Below are 23,946 nucleotides of genomic sequence, written 5' to 3'. Positions count from 1 at the left end.
ATTACGAATATACCCAATATACCATTATCAGATAAATTAACCAAGAATAACAGTATCATAAATATATTGGTTATACCTGTTTCCTTTATTGCTAACATATAGCATTTCTTTTTGACGGATTATGAAAGACGTAAAGGGCCTAAAAGGCCTATAGTTGAGGCACCTGATTTAAATGAGAAATGCTCCGTGGACTCCATGAACGAGGCTATTGATAAAAGGCTTTACAAACAAAATTAGTTATTTGTCAGAGACTATACTGTACGTAGCATGAAATTTTACATGAGTGATGAGCTTACAGTTCGAGTTTAAAGAACCGCCCAATTTTGGTCGTTTTATCTTTATGGCTTTACAATGCAATATTGTGCAACAGGAAAGTCCTCCCTGCTTTCGACTTTGTTATATTGGTAAGGACATTCAGGTGGTAACCGTTTAGTTGATTGTGATCACCTGAACAGACAACTAGCAGCCTGCTTTATTGTCTTGCTTAGATTTCGCGTCAACTATTATTAGGCTTCCAGAAACATCACCCATTTAAAACAGCTAATAATCGGTAAGCGAATTTATTCGAATTTAGTACTAGGTGTTATTAGAACACATCAGGAAAAATATAAACATCCCCAAATTAAATGTCGTATTAAAATTGAAGTGAAACGCATAAACAACAATTTTTTAAAAAATTATTGACATTGAATTCGTAATGAAAAGAAATTGTCAACCTGTGTTCAATACTGCAATCTAAAAAAAGTAGTTAAACTGTGGCAAAAAGCTAATTTCTCGCAAACTTCAATAGGGTTTTGTTATCTTTGGCGAATGAAATTTTTTGTTGATGCAGATTAAATTTAGTCTCGTTTAGTTAATTGAAAAATAAATCGGAAAAGTTCAGGTTAAAAAAATGAACATTGACGAAATACGATGCACGATGGACTTTTATTCCGTCGACTCAGAAATGAGGGAAAGATCCAATGGCGCAATCTCTAATACACGATAAAATTTACTCATAGTTGGCTACAGTTCTCATATTTTGTTATACTGAGTTCTATTTCTATCAAATATCTTGTACATTAGAAAAAGAACTTTAGCTGTGTTTTCCATTTTTATTTTACAACATGTTTCACTCAATATAAAAAAATCACCATTATACACCATGATAGTGGACAGAGCAAAGAAGAGAATGCAGTAACTTTCTCCTATTTGTTTTCAAATTGAGGTGTCAGTAATCGGATAAGATTCGGTTGCAAATGCTTCACATAAAATGGTACCTCTGTCCTATTTATCTTATTTGTTTTGAGATTTTTCATGGAGGACTTTGAGGTCGTATTTGTGCTGTTAATCTAAAAATCAAATAAAAACGTCCTGAGTAAACTGTATAAATATTTCATACTGCGACATTTGATTGACAGCAGATAAGCATATCATTTCAAATGAATTGCCATCTAGTATATCTTACATTGGGATCAAATGTGAATAATGTAAATGAAAAATGGACTTAAATTAGGATCACTAGATTCCGAGGCCCTTTATTATGGAACGCCATAGTGATAATGCATTAAGTGCTCGAAAATTTAGTGCTCGGTCCAATTAAGTGCTCGGTCCTTTTCGCCTGCTAGGCGGCGGGCCTATTTTTGTCGTTTCTCCTCCCCTTGGAGGGGGAGATCGGAGATATTGATTTAAATGCAATAGTTTTGAAACAATTGATTAACAGACGAAGTTTCCCGGTGTGTCACGCTGTCCGTCCTGTGGTCCGTGAGTTGTCGTGGACATTTACTGTGTTGTTTCTCATTTCCAATTCTTGCTTATCATTTCTATTCCGGTAAGTTGAACAAGTGTTTTTCTTCTAATCGCCAATTGCTTAACTAATTTCGTTCTTTTACCAGATCCTGAGCCTATTTTAGAATTTTTGGTTAAATTCGGTTAAAATCTCTGAGCAGATTAGCATACCAAAAAGAATTTAACCAAAATTTCCAAAGACAGACTCACGATCTGGTAAAAGAACGAAATTAGTTAAGCAATTGGCGATTAGAAGAAAAACACTTGTTCAACTTACCGGAATAGAAATGATAAGCAAGAATTGCAAATGAGAAACAACACAATATAAAAGTTCACGACAACTCACGGACCACAGGACTGACAGCGTGACACACCGGGAAACTTCGTCTGTTAATCAATTGTTTCAAAACTATTGCATTTAAATCAATATCTCCGATCTCCTCCTCCAAGGGGAGGAGAAACGACAAAAATAGGCCCGCCTCCTAGCAGGCGAAAAGGACCGAGCACTAAATTTTCAATCACTTAATTCATTATCACTATGGCGTTCCATACTATATTGCTTTCAAAAATCAGTAAATGTATGAGCAGAGGCTATTTCTAAATTATTACAAATAAATTCATAGTCTCCTTAGCACACTCAGTTTATCCAAATATAACTAGCGTTATCTATAGAAATACTGCACTGAATTGGGAATATGGACATCAACGTTGAAGGACGACGGATTTCCATCGATCCTGAATGGAATCGATATCGTTTGCAAGAAAATTTACAGAAAATTGGTTTGAGCCTGACGTCGATTCACGCCGCAGTTGGACAGAAAATTTCCGCCATTGATTCACTGGCTGTCTGCTTGATTCAACACGCGTCGAATCGATACGACGGCATCTCCAACTTGGACGAGGCTTGGGATTCGGTGGTCTCCAGCACCGAAACCAAAGAAGAAGATTGGATCCGATTTCGTGTCCAACTGGAAAAGAAACGCCAAGAGCTGCTGACACTTTCAAGCCTTGACTTGGAAAAAGTAGTTGATGAAGTCATCCAAGTCCTTGGCGAATTCCAATGGTTTCAACTAACATCCAGTCGTAAACTCCACTTCACTCTGTTTACTGGCAAATCGAAAATTCAACTAGAAGAAGAGCATGGAGACTCTTCTGCCGTGACCGAATGTTTCATTTGGTACGACAAAGAGGCGGAAGTTTTCAACGGCATCGCAAAATGGAGTCAAACATTCGCAGATCCTCAGGTGTACCGTCTAGCGCTTTTGTGCCAGCTGGTTCAGAGCTTAAAGAACTTTTTTCGTCTGATGTTGAACAAAGGCAATCCGGACGATGACGAGCTGGTGACGCGAATCACCTGCTGCCTCGAAAACTTGACAAATTGCGGGAAAAAAATCGAAGATCACGAAGCATTGCTGCTACAATGGAATTGCTCCGACGATGGGTTGAAGATCCTGATGAAAGAGCTACTCAATCCCAATTTTGTTGAAGGTAATAATAGGCGAGACGAGATTGAAAAGGAATTAAGAAAAGAATTCATCGAGAGTCTGGAAAAGGCCGCGGAAGAAATTCAAATCGAGCGCCTCGAGTCTTACGAAAAAGCCCGTTTGGAGGCCATTGAGAAAAAAGACGAAGCTGAGAGACAGAAACGTCGTTTGAATTCTCAGATTAAAGACAGCGAAAGAGAAATTGCTGAAATGGAACGAGAACTTGACGAAGAGCAATCCGACACGATGCTGGGAAGAAATGACACACCGTCGCAGCCCCGCGCTCAGTTGAGCCTTGCAGCTATGTTTGTACTTCAGAAAAGGGATAACCTGCGGAGAAAGAAGGAGAAATTGGCGTGGGATCGATTTCTTTCTCTATTGGGTAAATCACGGCCGCGATACGAACTCGCCCGTCAACGACGTCACCATAGACTTTTCGATAGCCAGTACGACAACGTGACAGATTTCGCAGATAAAATTCTAAACGAATTTGCATTGAAAGAATCCTTTCTAAAGGAGGGAGGCGACCTATCGAATTTGATGTCGTATATTCAACACAACACATCTGATGTCAAGAGCGAGATGATTCGCCTTTTGGAGGAGATGGTGAAAGAACCGATGCAGAGCACCACCAACCCGACGTGGAAATTCGATGGAAACGCTCTCGTCCTGAGTCAAATTTTAGACAAAGTCAAGCCGAAGATGCCGTTGACTTGCGAAGAGATCCACATCTGCGCCGCCAGTGTCATCTACATTGATTGCGACTGGGTCGTACCTGGCATCAGTCTGGCCATTTCGGCGCCTCGCATTGAAACAGTTGGACTAGAGAAACGAGCCATCGACACGTCGGGTCGTCACGCCCAGAAGATGGAAAATAAGGATGCTAGAGACGGAGTTGGACCGGGAGTTAGCGGTGAAGACGGACTGAATGGCGGAGCAGGACAAAGCGCGGGACACGTTCAAATAAACTGTGACACTTTTCATGGTGTAAAATTGAGTATAATTGCACGTGGAGGCGATGGAGCAGACGGCCAGAATGGTGGCAATGGAATACCTGGATCGGATGGTAAAGACGGAGAGGACGCAAAGTTACGTCCGCCAGCTGATGTCAACCAAAATTTCAGTTACATCCCCCTCACACTTCTCAAGTACTTTGTTCCGGTATGGAGTGTATATGAGATGTCACGTAGTGTCGTTAACTACTATCAAGGTTCAGAATACGCAATCAAATACTTAGAGAAGGGTGAAGAAGGAGAGCCAGGTATCGCCGGCGGATCTGGCGGATCTGGTGGAAGTGGAGGTCAAGGCGGTTTCCGAGGTCAAATCGACATCCAGTGTCAATCCGGGAAACACCTTTTCGATCCAGTAGTGGCCGAAGATGGAGACTCCGGTCAGAATGGAACCCCAGGCAAAGGAGCAACAGGTGGAAAAGGAGGCCGGAATGGATGGGACGCGGCTCGAGTCTTCACTCCAAACGATTTGAATCCGTGGTTTTCCAATACGGGAGACTGGGTGGAAGACAAGGGCAATTTGTCGATAGAAGACGTCCACTGTACCAGCAACAATGCGGTTCTCGGATGTAAAATCGTGAAAAAAGACCAAGACAAAGGAGTAGCAGCCGATGGCCAGCACGGACAAAACGGCCAACAATCGCAGCGGAGCGAAAAGAACACGGCCGTACGCAAGAAAGCCATGACCAGAGTGAATGCCGATTGGAAGAAGGAGGAATCGACCGCCGCATCACTGGCTTATCTCGAGCAATCCATTCGTGCTGACGCCGCCTCCCTTCAATCCGCTGAAGCTGCAGCCAATCGGCACGAAGAATTGTCAAAAATCTCAGCGGAAAATGAGAAACGTGTGAGAGCAGCCGCTGAAGAAGAAGAAGCCAACAAGCAAAAACTGAAACACGCCAAAGAGTTGGAACAGCGGATTAAGAAGGAATTTCAAAAGGCCAAAAAGATGTGCACAGCTCAATCGATGCAATCACAGCGGACGAATAGAATTACCGACCAACTTCCCAATGAAACTAAAACAAAAGAAGAAGCTGAAGAATTTGACTCCACCGATAATACAATTCGGACGATGCCGATAACATCCAGCGACGAGTGGGATTCGCTTGAAGGCGTTCCATTATTGGATGCTCTTATTGACAAATTCTCCGACGACACAGAAAAGTCTCAAACATTATCGATGCTGACCCAGTCTTTGGTTTTGCAAATCCGCCAACAAGATTTGTGGGTTGAAGTGACGACTATTGTCCGGCGTCACGTCGACTGCGTCGATGATTTGATTCAGTCCCTCAAGTACATCAATCAAGATATCGAACTGGCGCAACTGTTTGTGTTCAACAAGGAAGAACAACACCTGAATGACCTCCAACGAGCTGTTCAAGTTAAAACTTTGGGATTTAACCTATTTAACGATGCCGATAATAAGAAGAGCACTTTGGCTACAATTTATTATTTCCAACAATTGGTTTGGACCTACGACGAACTTGTAACCTTATTGAGGCCCCTGGAAAGTGTTTCTTCACCAGAAAAGAGCGAATCGAATGCTCGGAAACAACTGATTGATATTCTCGGCAATCGACTAGTTTCTATTGTTGCATCACAACTACCGGGCATCAATCAAGAAAAAGTTTTAACAAATCTCCTACAGTGCTGCCATCGCAACAGCCCATCCCCTATACTATTCGGAACATTTTTCAACAATCTGGTGAGGGAATTAACGACCAATACATCATCCGATCAAGATAAGGAGACCACTTTGAACAAATTTATACAGGAGAAATTGGCTGTTCGTCACGTGAAAGACTTGCTGCCGTCAGAAATTAGAGCCATCAGCATAGAGCAACTGGATAAGCTGGCTTTCTTACTTAACAACGTAAAAACTGATGTCAAAGATTTGGACGACATCCGTTCGCGTGTCATAACATTATTAGAAAAAGATAAGGTTGAAGAGAAAGAATCTTTCAAATCAGTCTTATTGCTGATTGAAAAGGCATTTGAACAGTTTTACTGGAATCATGAATGGAACGAAATTCAAAAAATGTTGGTCAGATTTAGAGAAAAGATTCAGCGCCAATCAACTGATGCTGCGCCGATTTCAAAAGAAGCTGCGATGGAGAGAGACGCTTTTCAGGATTCAGTGGATCGACTCAAAGTTGCTCTTACGTGGACCTACTGCCGCAAATCTTACCAAGAAAAGCTTGACATTTGCAGCGAACTCAAAAAAAGATTTCAGAATACTGGTAGGAAGGATTTAGTTAAAATTGCCCTGAAAAAACAATTTTCCATGGAGAAAATTGTCAGTTTCTGTAAGTATCCAGTATGAATATTCAAAATAGCAGAAACATTATTTACATAATTTTTTTTTTGTTTTGTGCAGTGCAATCGATCGATTGGATTAAGAAACGAGAGATCGACATCATTGGCTCCTTCAAAGATCAAGGCGAAAAATCTGACAAGGCATCCTTCGTGGAGTTTGTCGAACGACTTTTGGAAGTGGAACCGAAAAAAGTTGACGTCGATTTGATGAGGCCGCAACTTCAAAGAGCCCTGCACTTTCTCCATCACAATCGAATCGTCTCATTTACGGCAGCTGAAGTAACTTTATTAAATAAGTTATTTGATAAAAGCCGTTTTGGTCTTGTTCGAGACGATTCCTTCTGTCGAGACGAGGCCGACTTGCGAGCAGAATATTTTCTCAACTGGAAAGAGCGTTACTTTTTGCGCTGGACAGACTGCTACGCTGAAATCGATCGGATTCGGAAGAAACTCCGTGAAAATTGGAAGGAAAACTGTATCAACGCGGACCTGGTTGCCGAACCAACCAAAGTTATCCGACAGATGGACGTGCTCCTGAACAGGTACAAATTTCTTACCAGTCTGTTCTTGTCGCCAACAGAATCTGTCAAGCAATGGCAGTCTCTTAGTGAAGAGCCACCTGAAAACTTGGAGCAGCTCATCAAAACGCGAATATGGCAAGATTTCTCGCAAATTTTCAGACAACTCACGAATGATGTCGTGACGCAAATCAAACAACTTTCAATTGCTCTAAAGCTAGGTAGCGCTAATCAAATTCAGCAGATTACTCCCGAAAACTATCAGCAATCAGAAAAGAACCTGCTGCAAGTATTGGATTCACTCGTGACTGTTGCTGCACAATGTGAGGGATCAGAAAATGAAAAGCGTCTCTCCACTTTCTTACCCGATGTGGAATTGCTGATTCTATGCCAAGTCGAGCTGGACGGCAGTGACCCAGCACGGACGTCCAACATCGTCTCTCAACTTGAAGATTGGAAGGAAACAATCAACCTGATGGGAAAGCACCGAACTAGCATCGAAAACCCAAAAGACGATATTTGCAAGAGCTTATCAAAAATGCTGCACCTCGTTCTTTGGTCCGTCACTGACGATGAGTATTTAATTGAAGAGCTGACTTACAAAGATCAAGAGAATCGACAAGATGTGGAAAGAGCAATTGCTTCACTTGAATCTTTTGTTGGCCACTTGTTTATGGCCAATGAAATTGAAAAATTGGACACCTGCAGAGCGACCGTCCTCGTCTTGAAAGACGGAGAAGACCTTAGCCCTTGGCGTCTCGCCTTTGACAAAAAACAGGATCAACAATTATTGGTGGATAAGCAGATTGACATTTGGCAAGAATGTGTTTCGGAGAAAAAATTTCATTTGCCGAAAATGGACAGTTGGAAAGAAAAATTTCAGAAGAAAAAAGTTTCTTCCAATAGCAAGAGCGCTGCTGTATTTGAGGAGGTGCTTTTAACTACGTCGTCTCATTCGATCCTTCAACTGCGATTGGCTGTTGTGACCCAAATTTTGGATCAGCATATGAAACCTCTGGAAGATGTGGCCAGCATGCTGGAACGTTGGTCTGGACTAGTAGCAACAATTTCGACTTGGTCGGAAGTCCAAACTCATGAAGAAATAACCAGTCGGCTGGTAGCTGTTGAAATCTGCCTCATTCGTCACCTTGCAGCATTCATAGGACGACGGCTTAAGCAGAAAAAAGTGAAAAAGTCCATTGAATTCAATTTCAAGGAGATAATTAATCAATTGAGTGTCGCTGCCCATTTTCTCGGTCAATCTGAGGTTCAAGCCAAACTTCTCGTTTTTGGTGGCCTAATGCACTTGGCAAAAACCAGCAGCACGGATACAGTTATAGACGAACTAAATCCATTGCATTTCGTGGCCCAATACATTCGACACTTGTATAGTGACAAAGGGGCGATCAAAAGTTACGGACTAAAAAAGAAAACTATTATCCAAGTTCTTTATTCCAACGATGGCAGGAATCAACAGCAAGAGCCAGTTTTCACTACTCTGGAAAAGGCTTACGTAGAGCGTTGGCTTCAGACCAAGTCCTGCTTCCAAAGCAACGACCGTATCCGGGATCTCTATGACCAAATTCAATCCGTTAAAAAGGGAGCAGCAAAGACGAAAGAAAATCGCCTTTTTTCTTCGGTTGGATTCGAATTATTTACCAGAGAAGAGAAGAGGTACATTGTCATTGTAGGCAGAGATGTCGCAGAGGAGTTGCTACGAACCCAACAGCCTTTGTCTTACATGCATGTTTTGAAAGAGAGGGCAGTACAAAAGATCTACCAAAGCTTTTTAAAACACTTTTATCCGGAACAGAGTACAGAACTTCTAGATCGTCAACCCAGCACCGCAGAGGCACGGAACCCAAAGTCAAATGAGCCGATGGATCCGCATGACAAGCAAAATTGCATTGACGAATTCCAGCGAGCATTCAATAGAGCTCACTTCTTCGCCAAACGAGAAGGTGTGGAATTCGAGTGGCTCATTTGGTTGCAAGAAACCGTGTTGAGGTCCATCGTATCAACGCGGGACCAAGTGGGATTGGCTCTGGTAACCGAAATCCTTTTGTCCTCAATCGAGTTCACACCCGAGCAACTTTTCAGTTGGACGACGATGAGCCGACCCCACCGATGGATCGACGACGCCTTGGTCAATTCCATCATCAACGCCACAGCCCAGTTGAAGACAAAACCGCCGACAAGAAATGCTGCTGGTGGCAATCAACTAATAGATTCGCTCAAGTCTGATTTGCAATGTTGCTTGAAATCCCATCAACAGAAAGGAAGGACCGTACTCAAAATTTTCCTTCGCAAGTTGGAACAAGAGGCTAAGCAGAATTCGGCGGGTGATCCCATCGATTTGTCATTCGTGACTAGAATCGTTGCCGAAATAAAAGCTCTACAACGCATCGACGACATTGGACGATTCCAGGAAACTTCTCTCAGGCAATGGATGAGGCTGATTCGGCACGCCCGTCTTGCCGACGATTGGCCGTCTTCTTTGACTGATCAATTGACGACTATCCTCGATCGACGCTTGGGCCATGACAAAACCGACCGTTTCCTCCAGCGGTTCAATTCAAAATTTAGTGAAATTCTGTCAGGAAATGCGAGCAATGAACGGAACCACGAAAAGATTTTGGACGATATGCTCAAGAACCTATCCAAATACCCGTGGGTTGTTGATCAGTTTTTTGCCTTGGCAAACGAAGAAGTTGGTCAACAGGACGACCACCTATGGGAATTCATTCAAAATCGGACACTAATTGAAATGGACAAGGAAAATGCTTCGAAAGCTAATTTAGACGCCAGCCAAATCATCAACATGATGAAGAACGACATTAGCAGTAGCGCCATCGTTGGTGGCCTCCAACAACAAAAAAAGCTCATCGAACAGGTGAAAGAAATCCAACGTTTAGCATTGGAAGAGCGGAAGTCGTGGGATAACCCCAAAATCAAAGAATGGAGTGAAAATCGAAAGAAAGTTTCAAAATCCGTACGACTGGATCCTGCCGATTTCTTGTCCGTCGCTTTCCGGGCTGTCAAATTAAAAGAAAAACATCATTTGCGCGACGCTCAACTTTTGGCAATTTTGATCTTCGTCTCTTCGGCTAACCAGCAAAGTGGATCTCAAATCGGACGTAGAATGGCCCAGATTTCGACTGGCGAAGGGAAAACGCTCATCACTGCCTTATTGGTTGTGTATCACGTGCTGGACAACTGGTCCAACGGCCGGCGTTTCGTCGACATCATCACCAGCTCGTCGGTTTTAGCCGAGGAAAATGTGAAAGAGATGCAATGGTTCTTTGACCTTTTTGGGATTGTGGTGGCGAACAACTGCGATGCAGCTTGCACCGAGGACGAGAGCCTTCGCTGTAAACGTTACAACAGTGACGTCATTTACGGCGACATGTCCAGCTTCCAGCGCGACATCTTGTTAAGCAATTTCTTCTCCGAACGAAAAATCACCGGCGGTCGAAAAACTGGAGCCATCGTCGTCGACGAGGTAAAATCTTTCCTTATAACTTAATTCTACACTTTAGGCTCATTGAAATGATAAAGTTACTGAGGTTCTTTTCTATTTAAAAGGTTGACAGTATGCTACTAGACAAGGGTGAAAACATCCTCTACTTGTCGCACAAAATACCAGAAATGGACGATCTGACCCAGGTGTTTGTGGAAATTTGGAATGCCGTTCACGCACCTGACGTGGCCATGAGCGATGAGGTATTTCCAAGATAAATATTTCCATCATTTATGATCATAATGTTATTCCCATTCCTAGAGCGCCCAAGCCAAAGTCTACCGTTACATGAAATTGCGACTAGAAGAAGGTGAAATTGCGATCCCGAAATGTCTGGACACTTATGTCCATCGCCATCTTTTGGCATGGACGCGCAACGCTTTCCGTGCCAAAAACCTGGTGACGACCAAAGATTCCTACAAAGTGGACGATGTCGGCGACGGCCGTGGCCAACAGATTGTCATTATGGACAAAGAGACGGGCGTGGAACAGGCCTCAATGCACTGGTCACAAGGGCTACACCAATTCATCCAGCTGAAACACACCCTCAAACTGAGTCCAGTCTCACTGAAAGCCGTTTTCATGTCCAACATTGGCTTCTTCAAACAGCACGAAAGAGCGGCCCTGTACGGCATGACGGGCACACTGGGCTCGACCGCCGAATGCCAGTTGCTCCACGACGTCTTCAACGTCGATTTCTTCAAGATGCCACGATTCAAGCGACGCTTCTGCCTCGAGGAAGATCCCCTTTTGGCTTCTTCCAAAGGTAAATGGTTGACAAACATCAACAAAGCGACTCAGACTCAACTGGATCAGGGGCGAGCTGTTCTGATTGTCTGCGAGAACATTGCAGCAGCCGAAGCAATCTACTCAAAGCTACTACAAAGCGATGACAAGACAAAGGCGTCCAAGATTGTGAAGTACGTAAGTTCCTTTGACACAGAGTTTCAGACGAAGCAACGCAATACAGCGTTGGGTCCTGGTGACGTGATTGTGGCTACCAACTTGGCCGGACGGGGAACAGATTTTAAAATCAATGAGCAACTGGCCAAAAACGGTGGCCTGCATGTCGTCATCGCTTACATGCCGCCAAACGCTCGAGTCGAGGCCCAAATTGAAGGACGAGTAGCAAGAGCCGGGCAACCGGGCAGCTTTCAATTTGTCCTTTGCCATTCCAGCGTCAAGAGCAAAGAGGATTCGATATCTGAGCTCCTTCGACTCAAAGTGAAACGAGACGATAAAGAATGTCGCCGATTGGAAACGATTCGCAACCGTGGACTTGAAAAGATTTACCTGGAGGAGAAGCTCTTTGATCGATTCCATCAAGAAATTTACAACAAAATGAAAAAAGAATTGGATACCAGCCCCGACTGCGAAATGCAGATGAAATTTTTGACAAATCGCTGGGCATTGTGGCTCGACGAGAACGCCGAGCACATCAACAACGTTCACCTGAAAAAGACTGATAATGTGGTCGAGAAGAATTTTCAAAATTTCAAGAAAGAATGTCAGGGCCTTCGCCTTCTTCCCCTTGCATTCGCACTGACACCATCGGAGCTAATGTTGCTGGGTGATTTCTACGAAACTTCTCCAAAAGTAAAAACTGATGTAACCAAAAGTGGCTTGTGCTATGATAAGGTCATAAAAGATGAACCCAATGCCTGTGAAGGCGCCTTGATCCGAAAGGCTAAACTGATATTGCAGGAGGCCACTTTAGATCAAAAGAAAGAAGCAAAAGTTTTATTGAAACGAGTCAAGACTTTGATCAAACAGAAAATGGAGTTCCTAACGTCCACGAGCGAACTTGTCAAACTAACATCCCAGGCGAATCAGAGAGCCGGCGGTGCAGTCCCGAGCGAAAATCGTTTCGAAGAACAAATCACCAACCAGTTGAGTCTTTTACAAATTCATTTGACGGCGGTGGAGGACATTCTCGGCCGACCAGTTCGTCAGGTGCTGGGCATGCAGTTCCAGAAAGAAGAAGAATTCCGTGAATTGTTAAATGTCATCGAAGCAAGGGCAGACCTATGCAAACCGTATCGCTTGTCCAAGAAAATTAATTTCTTCAAAACAGACAGCGGTGATGAAACCATTTGTATCAAAATAAACCACCAGACTCAAAAGACTGTCAAATGGCCGTCATGTCTGGACCACTGCCAGACGCAAACCATTCACCTCTTCAAGGCCAAACACCAAAAGAAATCTTACGCAATCGAGAAAACGGAACTGGAAAGTGTCATCGTGACGAGAGATCAATTGTGGGAAACGCTTATTGAAGAAGGATTCGTCGGTCAAGAGGAAATTATTCAGCAACAAATCATTCGTTGGGCGGACCAACAGGTGGACGATTCATCAGCCAAGAAACTACTGGACAATTTACCTAAAGAACTGATTGGTTACAATGGCCTCCTGGTGAATTGGCTTCAAAGTCACGAGGGCGAAGACTATGCAACAGCAGTGGGGACATTGGGACTCGGCCCTGAACATTCGACTATACTAGAAGAATTTTTGAAAACCAACAAGATCCTGTTGTACGTGGATGAACGCCATGGGAAACTTTTGAAGACGCTAAACTTCAAATCCGATACCAATCTACCAGAAAAACTGAGAAAACATTACTGTCTCTTGTCAGCCTGGACACTATCAGTCGACGGAGCTCGAATGGAAATCGACGACGACGTGTCTAGAGAAGATCTTCCGTGCCCGAAGGACAGTAGGGAAGCAGTCGACCAATTATGGAATTACCTGATCGAGCAGGGCGTCATCAAAGAAAGCAAAATCGTATTCTCTCATGGACTGAGATCCGACAAGGATAAAATTGAAGAGCGGAAAAATCAGATAAAAACAACTCTCGATACCTCAGCATTGTCCTCTGTGATTGATGACATTTGTCGGAAACATCGCCCTGCCCCAGAACCCGTGACTGAAGTGTCCTACACCGATATCCCAGCTTACTTGGCCGATAATAAGATGTCGTCCGTTGTCACTGCCTTGGAATTCATGAATCCATATGCTGATGAGAGAAAACTGGTGAAAATAACTGATCGTGAAAAGGAAAACATGAAAAAATGGAAAACAGAGCAACAGACGAAGCAACATCTGGATGCTTACCGCGCCGAAGTGAATATGGCCTTGGAAAAAAGCATCGGGCAACTCAAGACCATTCCGAGGGTGACGGCCTCTTTCCAGCCATTGTCCAAGTATTTCATGTCTGATCCAAATACGAAACGTTTCCCGGCCGAAGAGATTCAGAGCTTCCAAGACAAGACGTTCGACGGGGTCATCACCTTGAAGGCCGTTCAATCATGGGGGGATTATTGGGATTGGCGAGTTTTCTTCGTCACCATGATCGCCGCTGCGCAAATCTCAGCTGGCGCAGCCGTAATTGCGTTATCCGGTGGAACTATGTCTGTTTTAGGTGGAGCGTTAATAGCCGAAGGTGTCGGAGATATGATGTTCGCCATCCAGAACGGCGTGTCTGGCACTTTTAGCTGGTCAAGTTACGGCTCGCACAAGTTGTGGAGCGTTGGTGTGACTATTCTCACTGCTGGATTAAGTTCCTATTTGACTAAAGGAGCGATTGCGGGCAAGGCGGCTATGACCGGTTTCCAGGGTAGAGCAGGATTATCCCTCTTCTTTGCCGCAGCCAAAAAAGCGCTGGCCAAATGCGGCAAAGCCATCCTCTCGTATTTGACCAGTTTGGGTGTCGACAAGTTTCTCACCTGGCTCAAAACATTCATCATCGAAAACATCATTGTTCACATCAAGTTCCTTATCAGCAAACTGTTGTACCCGTTGTTTGACACATTAGCGGCGAAGCTGGAGAAAATATGGACATTGATGAAGAAACTGGGACGACAAGCGGGCGAGGCCATCGGATTGATTAATGCCGACCTGGATAAAGCTAGCACTTCAGACTTGAGTACACTTTGGGGCCGGCGTGTTGTCGGCCAAGTTACTTCGTTAACCAGTTCCATCGGCGGTTGTTTCGCCGAGTCAGGGGATGTTTGGAAAGCTCAGGGCACAGAAGAATTTAAAGCGAACGATGCGGTAGGATTGAACAGCAAGAAAACATCTTTCAACTTCGTCGAGTACGCCAAAAAAGCCACGACAATCGTCAAATATCTGAAAAACGGAGCAGAAATTCTTGGTCTCGTCAGCTACGCTCCAGAATACGTCAACAATGTCAACCAGACGCTGGATGCAAAGATAAGAAAGCTAGAGGATGAGATTGAGATTGAAGAGGAGAAAAAGAAATCCACTGCTGCAGTCCAATACCATCAAATAATAACAAGTGACAGTGAAAGTTTCGAATCGGAGGATGAAGTGGAATCTGACGATGACGATGCGACTGAATCTACTATGCTCAGTACTGCTGCAACGGAGAGGAGTACCTTTAACGAGTTCAAGGAAAAAGTCAAGGGACGAGTTGAAGGAGACATTTCCAAGTACATGGTTGACAGCGTCACAAGAGCCTGGGTTCAACCGTGGCTCCAAAGCAAAATTGAAGGCATGGTCGAGCACTATGGTAAAAAAAACTTTTCAGGCAATCGGCTCAATGTGGCAGGGCTCAGGAACGGGCAATTCTGCTGACCAGGGAAACAATAAAGGGGACCAGCAAACGGCCAATGCAGAGAATGCGGAGGCCGATGCCGAGAAACTCAAAGATTCGCTCGGTGAGGACGGGTGTGAAATCCAAAAGGATCGCAATGGCAATGCCGTTGTCGAACCAAAAACATACGAAGAAGTGGTCGACGGCATAGGCAGTGGTAAAACAGCCGGCCTTCTTGAAATGCAAATGATTGCCGATGCCCTGAATTGCAAACTTGAAATCGTCGACACAGTGGGTGACTTTGCGAAGAACGGAAATGGATCCTTCGAAATCGATCCGGAAGGTAAGGCGACTGGAACCATTCAAGTCAAGTACACTGCCAACGAAGACGGTACCAAACACGTCACCTTAATCGGACCTGATGGGAAAGAAATTGAAATACCGCCCGCAGTTGACGCCAACGGCAAGCCTGCCCCACCCAACAGATGCCTTTACGATGCTGTCGCCAAATCCCAGAATTGTTCGACTGATCAGCTGTTAGGTCGAGTTAAAACCCACGCCACTGGCAACAAAATGGCTCGTTATTTGTACGACGAAAAAGTGGGCGAAGCTTGTCCGGGATTAAGAGTCGGCAATAGAACAACGAAAGAAGATAGCATTCCGGCTGAACTCTACCTTCATCATAACAAAACGGGTAGGGTGCGTACTTACGTAGCAACCATAACGAAAGAGAATATCGGTGGTGGCAGTAATGTTACCATAACCATGTACAAAGCATTGGACAATGCAGGAAGAAAGGGAGAAACCAATACGACGGCTGATGAGAATAATACAGATCAAAATGAACAGCAGAAATATCATGCTGGACACGTAATTGCCTTTATATTGGGTGGAAAAGGTGGCCTAAAAGAAAACGTAGTAAATATGGCGGCTGAACTCAATTTGGGACCATACAAGGAATTAGAAACTGAATTGCGCAAATTCGTCGAAGTTTCGAATGGTCCGGTCCACATCAATATTGACATAGACGAAGGCATCCCAACTAACAAAGTCAAACCCTTGACTCCCGCTAATTTTCGTATCCGTTGGTCTTCGGATGATGGAAAGACGGTCTACAGAAGCCCTCTATTGAAGAACACGAAAGATGGTGTAAAAGAATACAGAGATACGCCCAGAGCTGAACGAAATGAATATTTTCAGGGGGATCATTTTGAGAATCTACGGAGTCAACAGAAACTTGTTGATAACAATCCCAAACCTTCTAAAAAACCGATCTTAGTGGCTCAGCCGGGAGTAAAGCCAAACGTCACCGATACCCGGTCCGACACAAAAGTAGGTGCACAAACCGGTCCCCAGTCTATTTACTTCCCCGGGACCGAAAACATGATAAAAACAGAGTTCAAAGCATCGTTGCTGCGTTCAAAAAAAAAATGTCCGCCTGTTAACACGACCAAATCAAATTCAGGAAACAAAACTAAGCCTATTGGTGCTGCTTCAACATCAGATGAATCGCTTATGGCAACTCCACAGAAACGACGCGACATGCCTACAGCGGAAGATGAGAGTAAAAAGGCTTCAACAGTAGCCAATCAATAATCATTCCCATTTCCAACGCAATAAATGGTGTAGCATTTTGAAATGCAGATCGTATTTTAACTTGACAAGCATTTTAAGGTGACATATAGCATATGAAAACCAAATAAACAACCAAAATTACGTGTATCCATGCCAATCATCAGCGACAATGTACAACTAACCATTGCCCTTAAGTTTCCTATGGACTCGCTTGAACTTTGATTGTGCTATGCCGCTTAGGCTATAGCCAAGCTGACGAGCTACTCATTTGAACTTGTTCTTATATTTTCAGTACCGCCGCCGAAGCCAAACGAATTCAAATATAAAACATCCAAGCATTAATGCAATCAAATAACTTCATTTCTTCGAACTTGCACTAAACCAAATTAGGAAATCAAGTTTATAAAAAAAAAAAAAAAAAAGAAGATGAAAAATTTCGTTTCATTTCCTGTGGGCTAGGTCTAGGCAAAAACTAACATTTGTACTTTATCCCAGCTTTATCCGGTATAATAAATATACATACAGTATTATGGGCTCATGGCGGCTTATATGGCGTACAATATTCGTCAAGAATGGGCTTATTCAACATTAGAACACATCATCAATTGGCATAACTACATTTACCCGCAAAAAACTTTTCCAGTTCAAAATGTCCACGAACAAAGGAAATAGAAAAAAGGGAATTAGCATGTAATTTCATATACTGCAGCACCGAAATGGATAATAGTCAATCAAAGGAAAACCATTAGATTTTTGCTTCTATATCCCCTTAACATGCTCAACTTTATAACGATAAACGCCGAACTATACACTCTGTCCCAAGCAATTGATCCCTCTACACGTTCCATGATTATTCTCGTGTTGCCTACTAAAAAAAATGCATGCGTGCGGACAACTGTCTCCGCTGTACGTTACAGATGTTTCTACCTAGTACATCCATATTAAGAAGGGGATAGGCCCGGGACAAGAGATAGGATGTGATGAATTGAATTCGAGCAAGTTTTAGTATTACCCAATTTTAGTCTCAGCAGTCAGTCTCCCCCCCCCCCCTCTCCTTCATTAGTGGCCGTGGCCGCGACTGGTTGGGTGCACGTTCGTGAGTGAATTCAGTTGTTTACTGTCTAGTTTAATGCTGTGACCGTGAAGTCTCAACAAATTGCACAGGCGAAAAAAAAAAAATCTCTGGAAACTGGACTGAGGGAAACTAACATTTTAAAAATCAATTCTGACCAGTTATCTGGGGATTCTAATTATAACCGAACTTAAAATAGTCACAAACGCGGAAATCGACAGCTTCTTGGAAGAGTTCCGACTTTGTTATATTAATCAAATTCCTGAAATTCGACGTCATCATGAAACACGAATTGGAAAATGATTAGAAATTCGGGCAATAAAAATTTCTAATCTTGGCTATTCGATGGCAAAAAGGAAATAAGAAGTTAGCTCAAAGCTTTGGAGCGAGTATTTGCAGAGACGACAAACAAAAATGTCGTCAAAATCTGCTTGAATTTTCGGACAAAAGTTTTGAAGGAAAAGTGAGCAAGGCTTTACACGTTTTTGAAATGCGTGTCCAAAAATCTCAGAGGTGCAAAGTAAAAATAACTGCGCTGTCTCAGGCTCACGGCAGAATTTTTCGTATGACTCGTGACTTGCGTCATGTTTAGTGGACCTGAAGGGGCAAGACAGTTTTGTTGAACCCACGTGATGAACGAAGAAGATCGTGTTGAGATTCGCGTTCGCCCACTTCGCGTGTGAGACCCAATTTAAGACTCGGGAAAGATCGCAGAAAAAACTTAAATTGATACTCATTTATATGAGTTTGCTCTCTGTGTTTCACTGCCAAGGGCAGTTGAGCAACTTAAATAACAGTCAGCAGCAGAGGGAGTAGGAAGGGATGTTTTAACCAAAATCAACGCCAGCAGATAGCAAAGGAAAATACGGCAAACTTTTTCCTACCTTGGAGCCTGGGAATTACAGTCAGACATCTATTTCTCCAAGGGCTCCATCCACAGAAGAGTTGAACTTGAACACTCCAGGCAGAATAAGAGAATAAGAGATAAACTGCAATCAGGACGGGATGATGTTTCCTACAATAAACAAACAGCACATGTTAGTGAGAATATTTAATGGAAACCACAAACGGCTAAAAGTAAGGACAAGTTTTGAATGAGACTGCTACGTAAACATTAAATTTTAATGAACACACTTGACACATGGGCACACTGAGCATAAGCAGGTCATGCAAATCATTTACATACAAATACAGATATAATGAGTAAGAGTATATCATAAAATGATACCATACCAACGAGGCTGACACTGCTGCTAAGCAGCTAAGGGTAGGTTCAATGGTCACAAGGTTGATGATGTTGGGCGGCTAATGACTCAAATCTGCCAAAGAATCAAAGAGGAAACATGAACTATAGCATGGCTAACAAAGTAAATGGTAAAAGCATGCCATTTATTTAATAGGGTCTTAATGTTGTCTCACATGTGCTCAGTATGTGCTTCTCACACCCAAGACCAAATTTTACAAGATAAACTAATTATTCTATTTGATTTAGCATTAAAGCCCAAATTTTATCCCTGAGGGTAGTACTTGTACTACCAGAAGGCATTAAAGTAAATGCGGGTGTCTGGGTGTGTAGGAGGGGGAGGGATGTGGGGGGAGTGTACGGTGTTCTGGGCCAGGCTTCCAGAACCTTTAATTCAGAATCAGAATAAATTTATAGAAATCTAAACTACTGCATCGATTTTCTTCAAACTTTTTGTGTAAACTTACAGTAATTTATCTCAGCGGATAGGTAAGTTTCGATTCATTTGGTAATACTAAATTTTATTTCATTTTATGCGGATTTAGTCATTAGCTTTTTGTGACTTAGGACAACCACAACATCAATTCGATTGTCTGTTTGTTTTGTTTTTGTTGCTGATTTACCAGTTACCGAACGTTGTCATCATGTTGACATGGTTAGATTGCAATTTGTAATGATTAAAGTAACGTATAATTTCAACATTCCTGTTTCAATTCTTAGGCAAAAGACTATACTATGGATTACCTTATTCATCATTGTCATTGTAATTGTTTCGCATAGCTAAATGCTTCATGAAGGGTAAATCAACGAAATATCATTTATTATTTTGAGTTTTCTTACGTATTTTGTTTGCCTAACTAATTTTGTTGTGACGCCCAGGAAAATGACCATGATTTTCATGGTAGTGTATTAAACCATTTCTCTGAGTCACTCACTGATTTTGTTGTGACGCCCAGTAAAATGACCATTAAATGGGTTTGCTTGATTTTCATGGTAGTGCACTAAACCATTTCTGTGAGTCACTCACTGATATCAACACCATATGATGAGTAGTCATCATGTATGGTAAGCACTGAAATAATTTACCATATTTGTAATGCCCTAACGATAAATTTTATTTTGACTGTTAGGCTAATGATTAGAAGTTAGACATGAATATGTATCGTCCTCACCTAAATTTGGATGTGCACATGTCTGTTTCAGAAAGAAAGTTAAGGATAGGAGAAGATGAGCACATTAGCTTAGGCATACCAGTAATTTTAAATCTACGTTGATTGCATCTGTTGGAAAAATGGAAATTTATTTAACATTTGATTTTAACTGAATAGTCGTATGTGTAATATTTTCAAATGCAATCATTGATGTCTTAAAATCTTCGAGAGCTGTGCCGTATCACGACAGAAATGTTTACCTAAATCACATTTTGACTTGGCATTGTTGTAATCATTGTAATTTTTCATTTTCTAATATACCACCGTTTTAACTATTCGTATAGACGCATACTCGCTTTTCCGATTGCATAATACTTAGCACAAAAACAATTCTGTTGCGGTAAGATACTAAGATCCTCTTTTTTCGCGCCTTTTTTTGGGGGGGGGGGGGGAAGGGGGTATAGGGGGTAGATATTTATGGACTTGAGTGTAGTTATAGCTTGACTCGCCCCGGAAGTATTCGTTCCGTGCTGTCTGTCAAACAGGTTGATTTACTTGAAATTTTGCTAAAAGATGCCACCAAAATCAAAAGAGTGTTTTTCAAGTCCAAAGGATAAAAAGCGGAGTAAAAAAACGTCAGCAGCTTAAAGCTACAAATTATGAACAGAATAACATTATGGATAATAATAATATTAGAATTGCTCAACAAAATTCTTCCGCACTACTGATTCAGGTGATTAGTTTAATAGAAAATTACAATAAAACAAAATCTTACGAAATTCCTACATTTTAATTGTTCTGAAAATAAGCAATTTAAGCTTTTAACTGATAGCTTGCCCGTTAATACCCGAGGGCGAACCTGGAAGGGTCTTGTAAAGCCTATTGAATTCTTAGTTTTTAAGTTATCCCTGAGGGTAGTACTTGTACTACCAGAAGGCATTAAAGTAAATGCGGGTGTCTGGGTGTGTAGGAGGGGGAGGGATGTGGGGGGAGTGTACGCTGTTCTGGGCCAGGCTTCCAGAACCTTTAATTCAGAATCAGAATAAATTTATAGAAATCTAAACTACTGCATCGATTTTCTTCAAACTTTTTGTGTAAACTTACAGTAATTTATCTCAGCGGATAGGTAAGTTTCGATTCATTTGGTAATACTAAATTTAATTTAATTTTATGCGGATTTAGTCATTAGCTTTTTGTGACTTAGGACAACCACAACATCAATTCGATTGTCTGTTTGTTTTGTTTTTGTTGTCTGATTTATCAGTTAGTCAGTTACCGAACGTCGTCATCATGTTGACATGGTTAGCTTGCAATTTGTAATTATTAAAGTAACGCATAATTTCAACATTCCTGTTTCAATTCTTAGGCAAAAGACTATACTATGGATTACCTTATTCATCATTGTCATTGTAATTGTTTCGCATAGCTAAATGCTTCATGAAGGGTAAATCAACGCAATATCATTTATTATTTTGAGTTTTCTTACGTATTTTGTTTGCCTAACTAATTTTGTTGTGACGCCCAGGAAAATGACCATAAAATGGGTTTGCTTGATTTTCATGGTAGTGTATTAAACCATTTCTGTGAGTCACTCATTGATTTTGTTGTGACGCCCAGGAAAATGACCATAAAATGGGTTTCTTGATTTTCATAGTGCACTAAACCATTTCTGTGAGTCACTCACTGATATAAATACCATATGATGAGTAGTCATCATGTATGGTAAGCACTGAAATAATTTACCATAATTGTAATGCCTCACGATAAATTTTATTTTGACTGTTAGGCTAATGATTAGAAGTTAGACATGAATATGTATCGTCCTCACCTAAATTTGGATGTGCACGTGTCTGTTTCAGAAAGAAAGTTAAGGACAGGAGAAGATGAGCATTGGTAATACTAAATTTTATTTTATTTTATGCGGATTTAGTCATTAGCTTTTTGTGACTTAGGACAACCACAAAATCCATTAGGTTGTCTGTTGACAGTCTGTTGATGTCTTGTTCAGTAAAAATAAATTTCGTCAACAGTTTTGTTATTGTTACAGGATATTGTTTCTCTTTTAGAGAAGTTCAGTGGAACAAAGGTATTTTGGTGTGTGCTATTCCATTTAAGAAATGTACGTAAATTCATCAATTATGCTAGGCAATATTTTGGGATGAACAACTCACTGGCCCCATTGGTTTGGTGGCAGAATACAGTTTTCTTAAGGAACTAGATGTTGTAAAAATGTTTCAGTTAAAATCTGGGCGCTTGCCTTCCATATCTGTTAAAAATATGCTGTTCATCACAAGACCTGAAGTTGAGCTGATGGATTGTATTGCCGATAACTTGCACAGGTATGAATAATCTACATATTTTAACTTTAAATAGTCAACAATAAGTTAATTTACATTTCAGCGAAGAAAGCCAAGGACATTCTGCTAGTAAGGAATATCAGTTAATTTTTGTCTCCCGACGAAGTGCAGTATGTGAACAGCGGCTCAAGGTTGGTTAAAGTTACTTAAATCAGCGAAGAAGAAATTGTTGACAAAATTATTACTTCATTTAGGACAAAGGAGTGTATGGAACTCTTACTTCTATTGATGAACTGCCTGCTGATTTTTTCCCACTAGATAGTGATGTCATTTCAATGGAACTCGATAATGTTTTCAAGGTATTTATTTATGAGCCAAACTTTGAAAGGGATTGCTTGTCATCAATTTCTTCAAATTTATTCTCAGGATTTATATGTTGACAATGAAATCAGCTCCTTACACCAAATTGCTCATGGGTTAATGTCCCTCCAAAGTTTATATGGCATTTTCCCCAACGTTGTGGGTAAGGGGCGCCATGCCCGTAACGTATTCGAATTGATGACTCGAATGCGACGTGATATTGGGGTAGACTGTGATCCCCCCATGTCTCCGTTGTTCGACACTCTCATGATCATTGATAGGACTGTAGATTTGATAACTCCTGTTGTCACTCAGTTGACCTATGAGGGTCTTATCGACGAATTCCATGGAATAAAACATAGTAAGAAAGTATTGTTAGCTTCTGAGTAAAACAATTATTTTACTTGCATTTTGTGGTTTCATTGTTATTTAGATACAGTCAAGCTTCCAGGAGAAAATTTTCAAGCCTCATCAAATGCGGGCCAGTCACCTCGCTCTGATGGTAGCTCTGTTAAATCTGTTGTTCTAAACTCGGCCGAAGAGCTTTACGCTGATTTGAGGTGAAATTTTTAATCAGACAAATTTTGCTTCCGACAGTTTTAAAGTTATTTATTTTCGCAGGGACAAGAACTTTTCAGCCGTGGGTACTGCACTCAGTCGCAAAGCTAAAGCTATTTCAGCTCAGTAGCCTGGATAACGCCATTGTTGCATTTGGAGGTGTTAAGGTTTCTGCATTCGCACGCGATAGTGGAGAAATATTCCTAGACTCCTTCGATGATTCGGTAATCATGGTTAGTTTAAACTCAATAATATTTCTCCAGCAGTTTTTTTCATCGGGATTTTTTTTTCTTGTGTATTCTCTTTAGATCAACCCGGATATACCTGATGAAAGGGAGCTGAGGGAGTGGCTTAAAGACAATCAGTAAACAAATCCTTTTTTACTGATTGTCTGAAGATCTTAATTACTTGACGTCCTTAAACATCGACTGCAGCTAATTGCCTCCATCTTTTTTCTCGAATTGTTGCCTCCATCTGTTTCCCTGAATTGTTGCCTTGCCTCAAACTTTTTTCCTAAAATATG

The 23,946-nt window shown here is 41.8% G+C and overlaps 3 protein-coding genes and 1 long non-coding RNA gene across 6 annotated transcripts in view; 3 read left to right on the top strand and 1 right to left on the bottom strand.

The window, feature by feature from the left end:
* Positions 1-23,946, bottom strand: part of LOC124193209 — a 31,473-nt gene that overhangs the window by 7,159 nt on the left and 368 nt on the right. The window contains exons 2-3 of the mRNA XM_046586922.1: positions 19,048-19,133; positions 18,699-18,829 (exon numbers count right to left, since the gene is read on the bottom strand). The gene's annotated coding sequence lies outside the window, so the exon portion shown is untranslated. The remainder of the gene's footprint in view (positions 1-18,698; positions 18,830-19,047; positions 19,134-23,946) is intronic.
* On the top strand, positions 393-16,777 carry LOC124193208. The gene is made up of 5 exons (XM_046586920.1): positions 393-550; positions 2,440-6,567; positions 6,639-10,597; positions 10,681-10,818; positions 10,877-16,777. Exons 2-5 carry the CDS (start codon positions 2,463-2,465, stop codon positions 15,206-15,208), a joined length of 12,534 nt encoding a protein of 4,177 aa, XP_046442876.1. The 5' UTR covers positions 393-550; positions 2,440-2,462; the 3' UTR covers positions 15,209-16,777.
* LOC124193212 lies at positions 19,389-20,545 on the top strand. Of its 2 annotated transcripts, XR_006874116.1 has the most exons (5): positions 19,389-19,546; positions 19,625-19,712; positions 19,778-19,855; positions 19,937-20,122; positions 20,188-20,545. It is a non-coding gene; the product is annotated as an uncharacterized LOC124193212 (long non-coding RNA). The 2 variants fall into 2 exon arrangements; XR_006874115.1 differs by having other exon boundaries at positions 19,391-19,712.
* LOC124193211 (vacuolar protein sorting-associated protein 33A-like) lies at positions 21,422-23,806 on the top strand. Of its 2 annotated transcripts, none has more exons than XM_046586926.1 (12): positions 21,422-21,509; positions 21,575-21,652; positions 21,734-21,930; positions 21,995-22,101; positions 22,161-22,294; positions 22,354-22,547; positions 22,609-22,696; positions 22,760-22,864; positions 22,932-23,226; positions 23,299-23,425; positions 23,487-23,647; positions 23,732-23,806. In XM_046586926.1, exons 6-11 carry the CDS (start codon positions 22,438-22,440, stop codon positions 23,551-23,553), a joined length of 792 nt encoding a protein of 263 aa, XP_046442882.1. In that variant the 5' UTR covers positions 21,422-21,509; positions 21,575-21,652; positions 21,734-21,930; positions 21,995-22,101; positions 22,161-22,294; positions 22,354-22,437; the 3' UTR covers positions 23,554-23,647; positions 23,732-23,806. The 2 variants fall into 2 exon arrangements, with proteins under 2 accessions (XP_046442882.1, XP_046442881.1); XM_046586925.1 differs by having other exon boundaries at positions 23,487-23,656.

This window comes from Daphnia pulex, chromosome 4, assembly GCF_021134715.1.
Source record: "Daphnia pulex isolate KAP4 chromosome 4, ASM2113471v1".
Classification (NCBI taxonomy): domain Eukaryota; kingdom Metazoa; phylum Arthropoda; class Branchiopoda; order Diplostraca; family Daphniidae; genus Daphnia; species Daphnia pulex.
The sequence above is the reverse complement of the archived record's forward strand: the minus strand, read 5'-3'. Positions and strand labels throughout refer to the sequence as shown.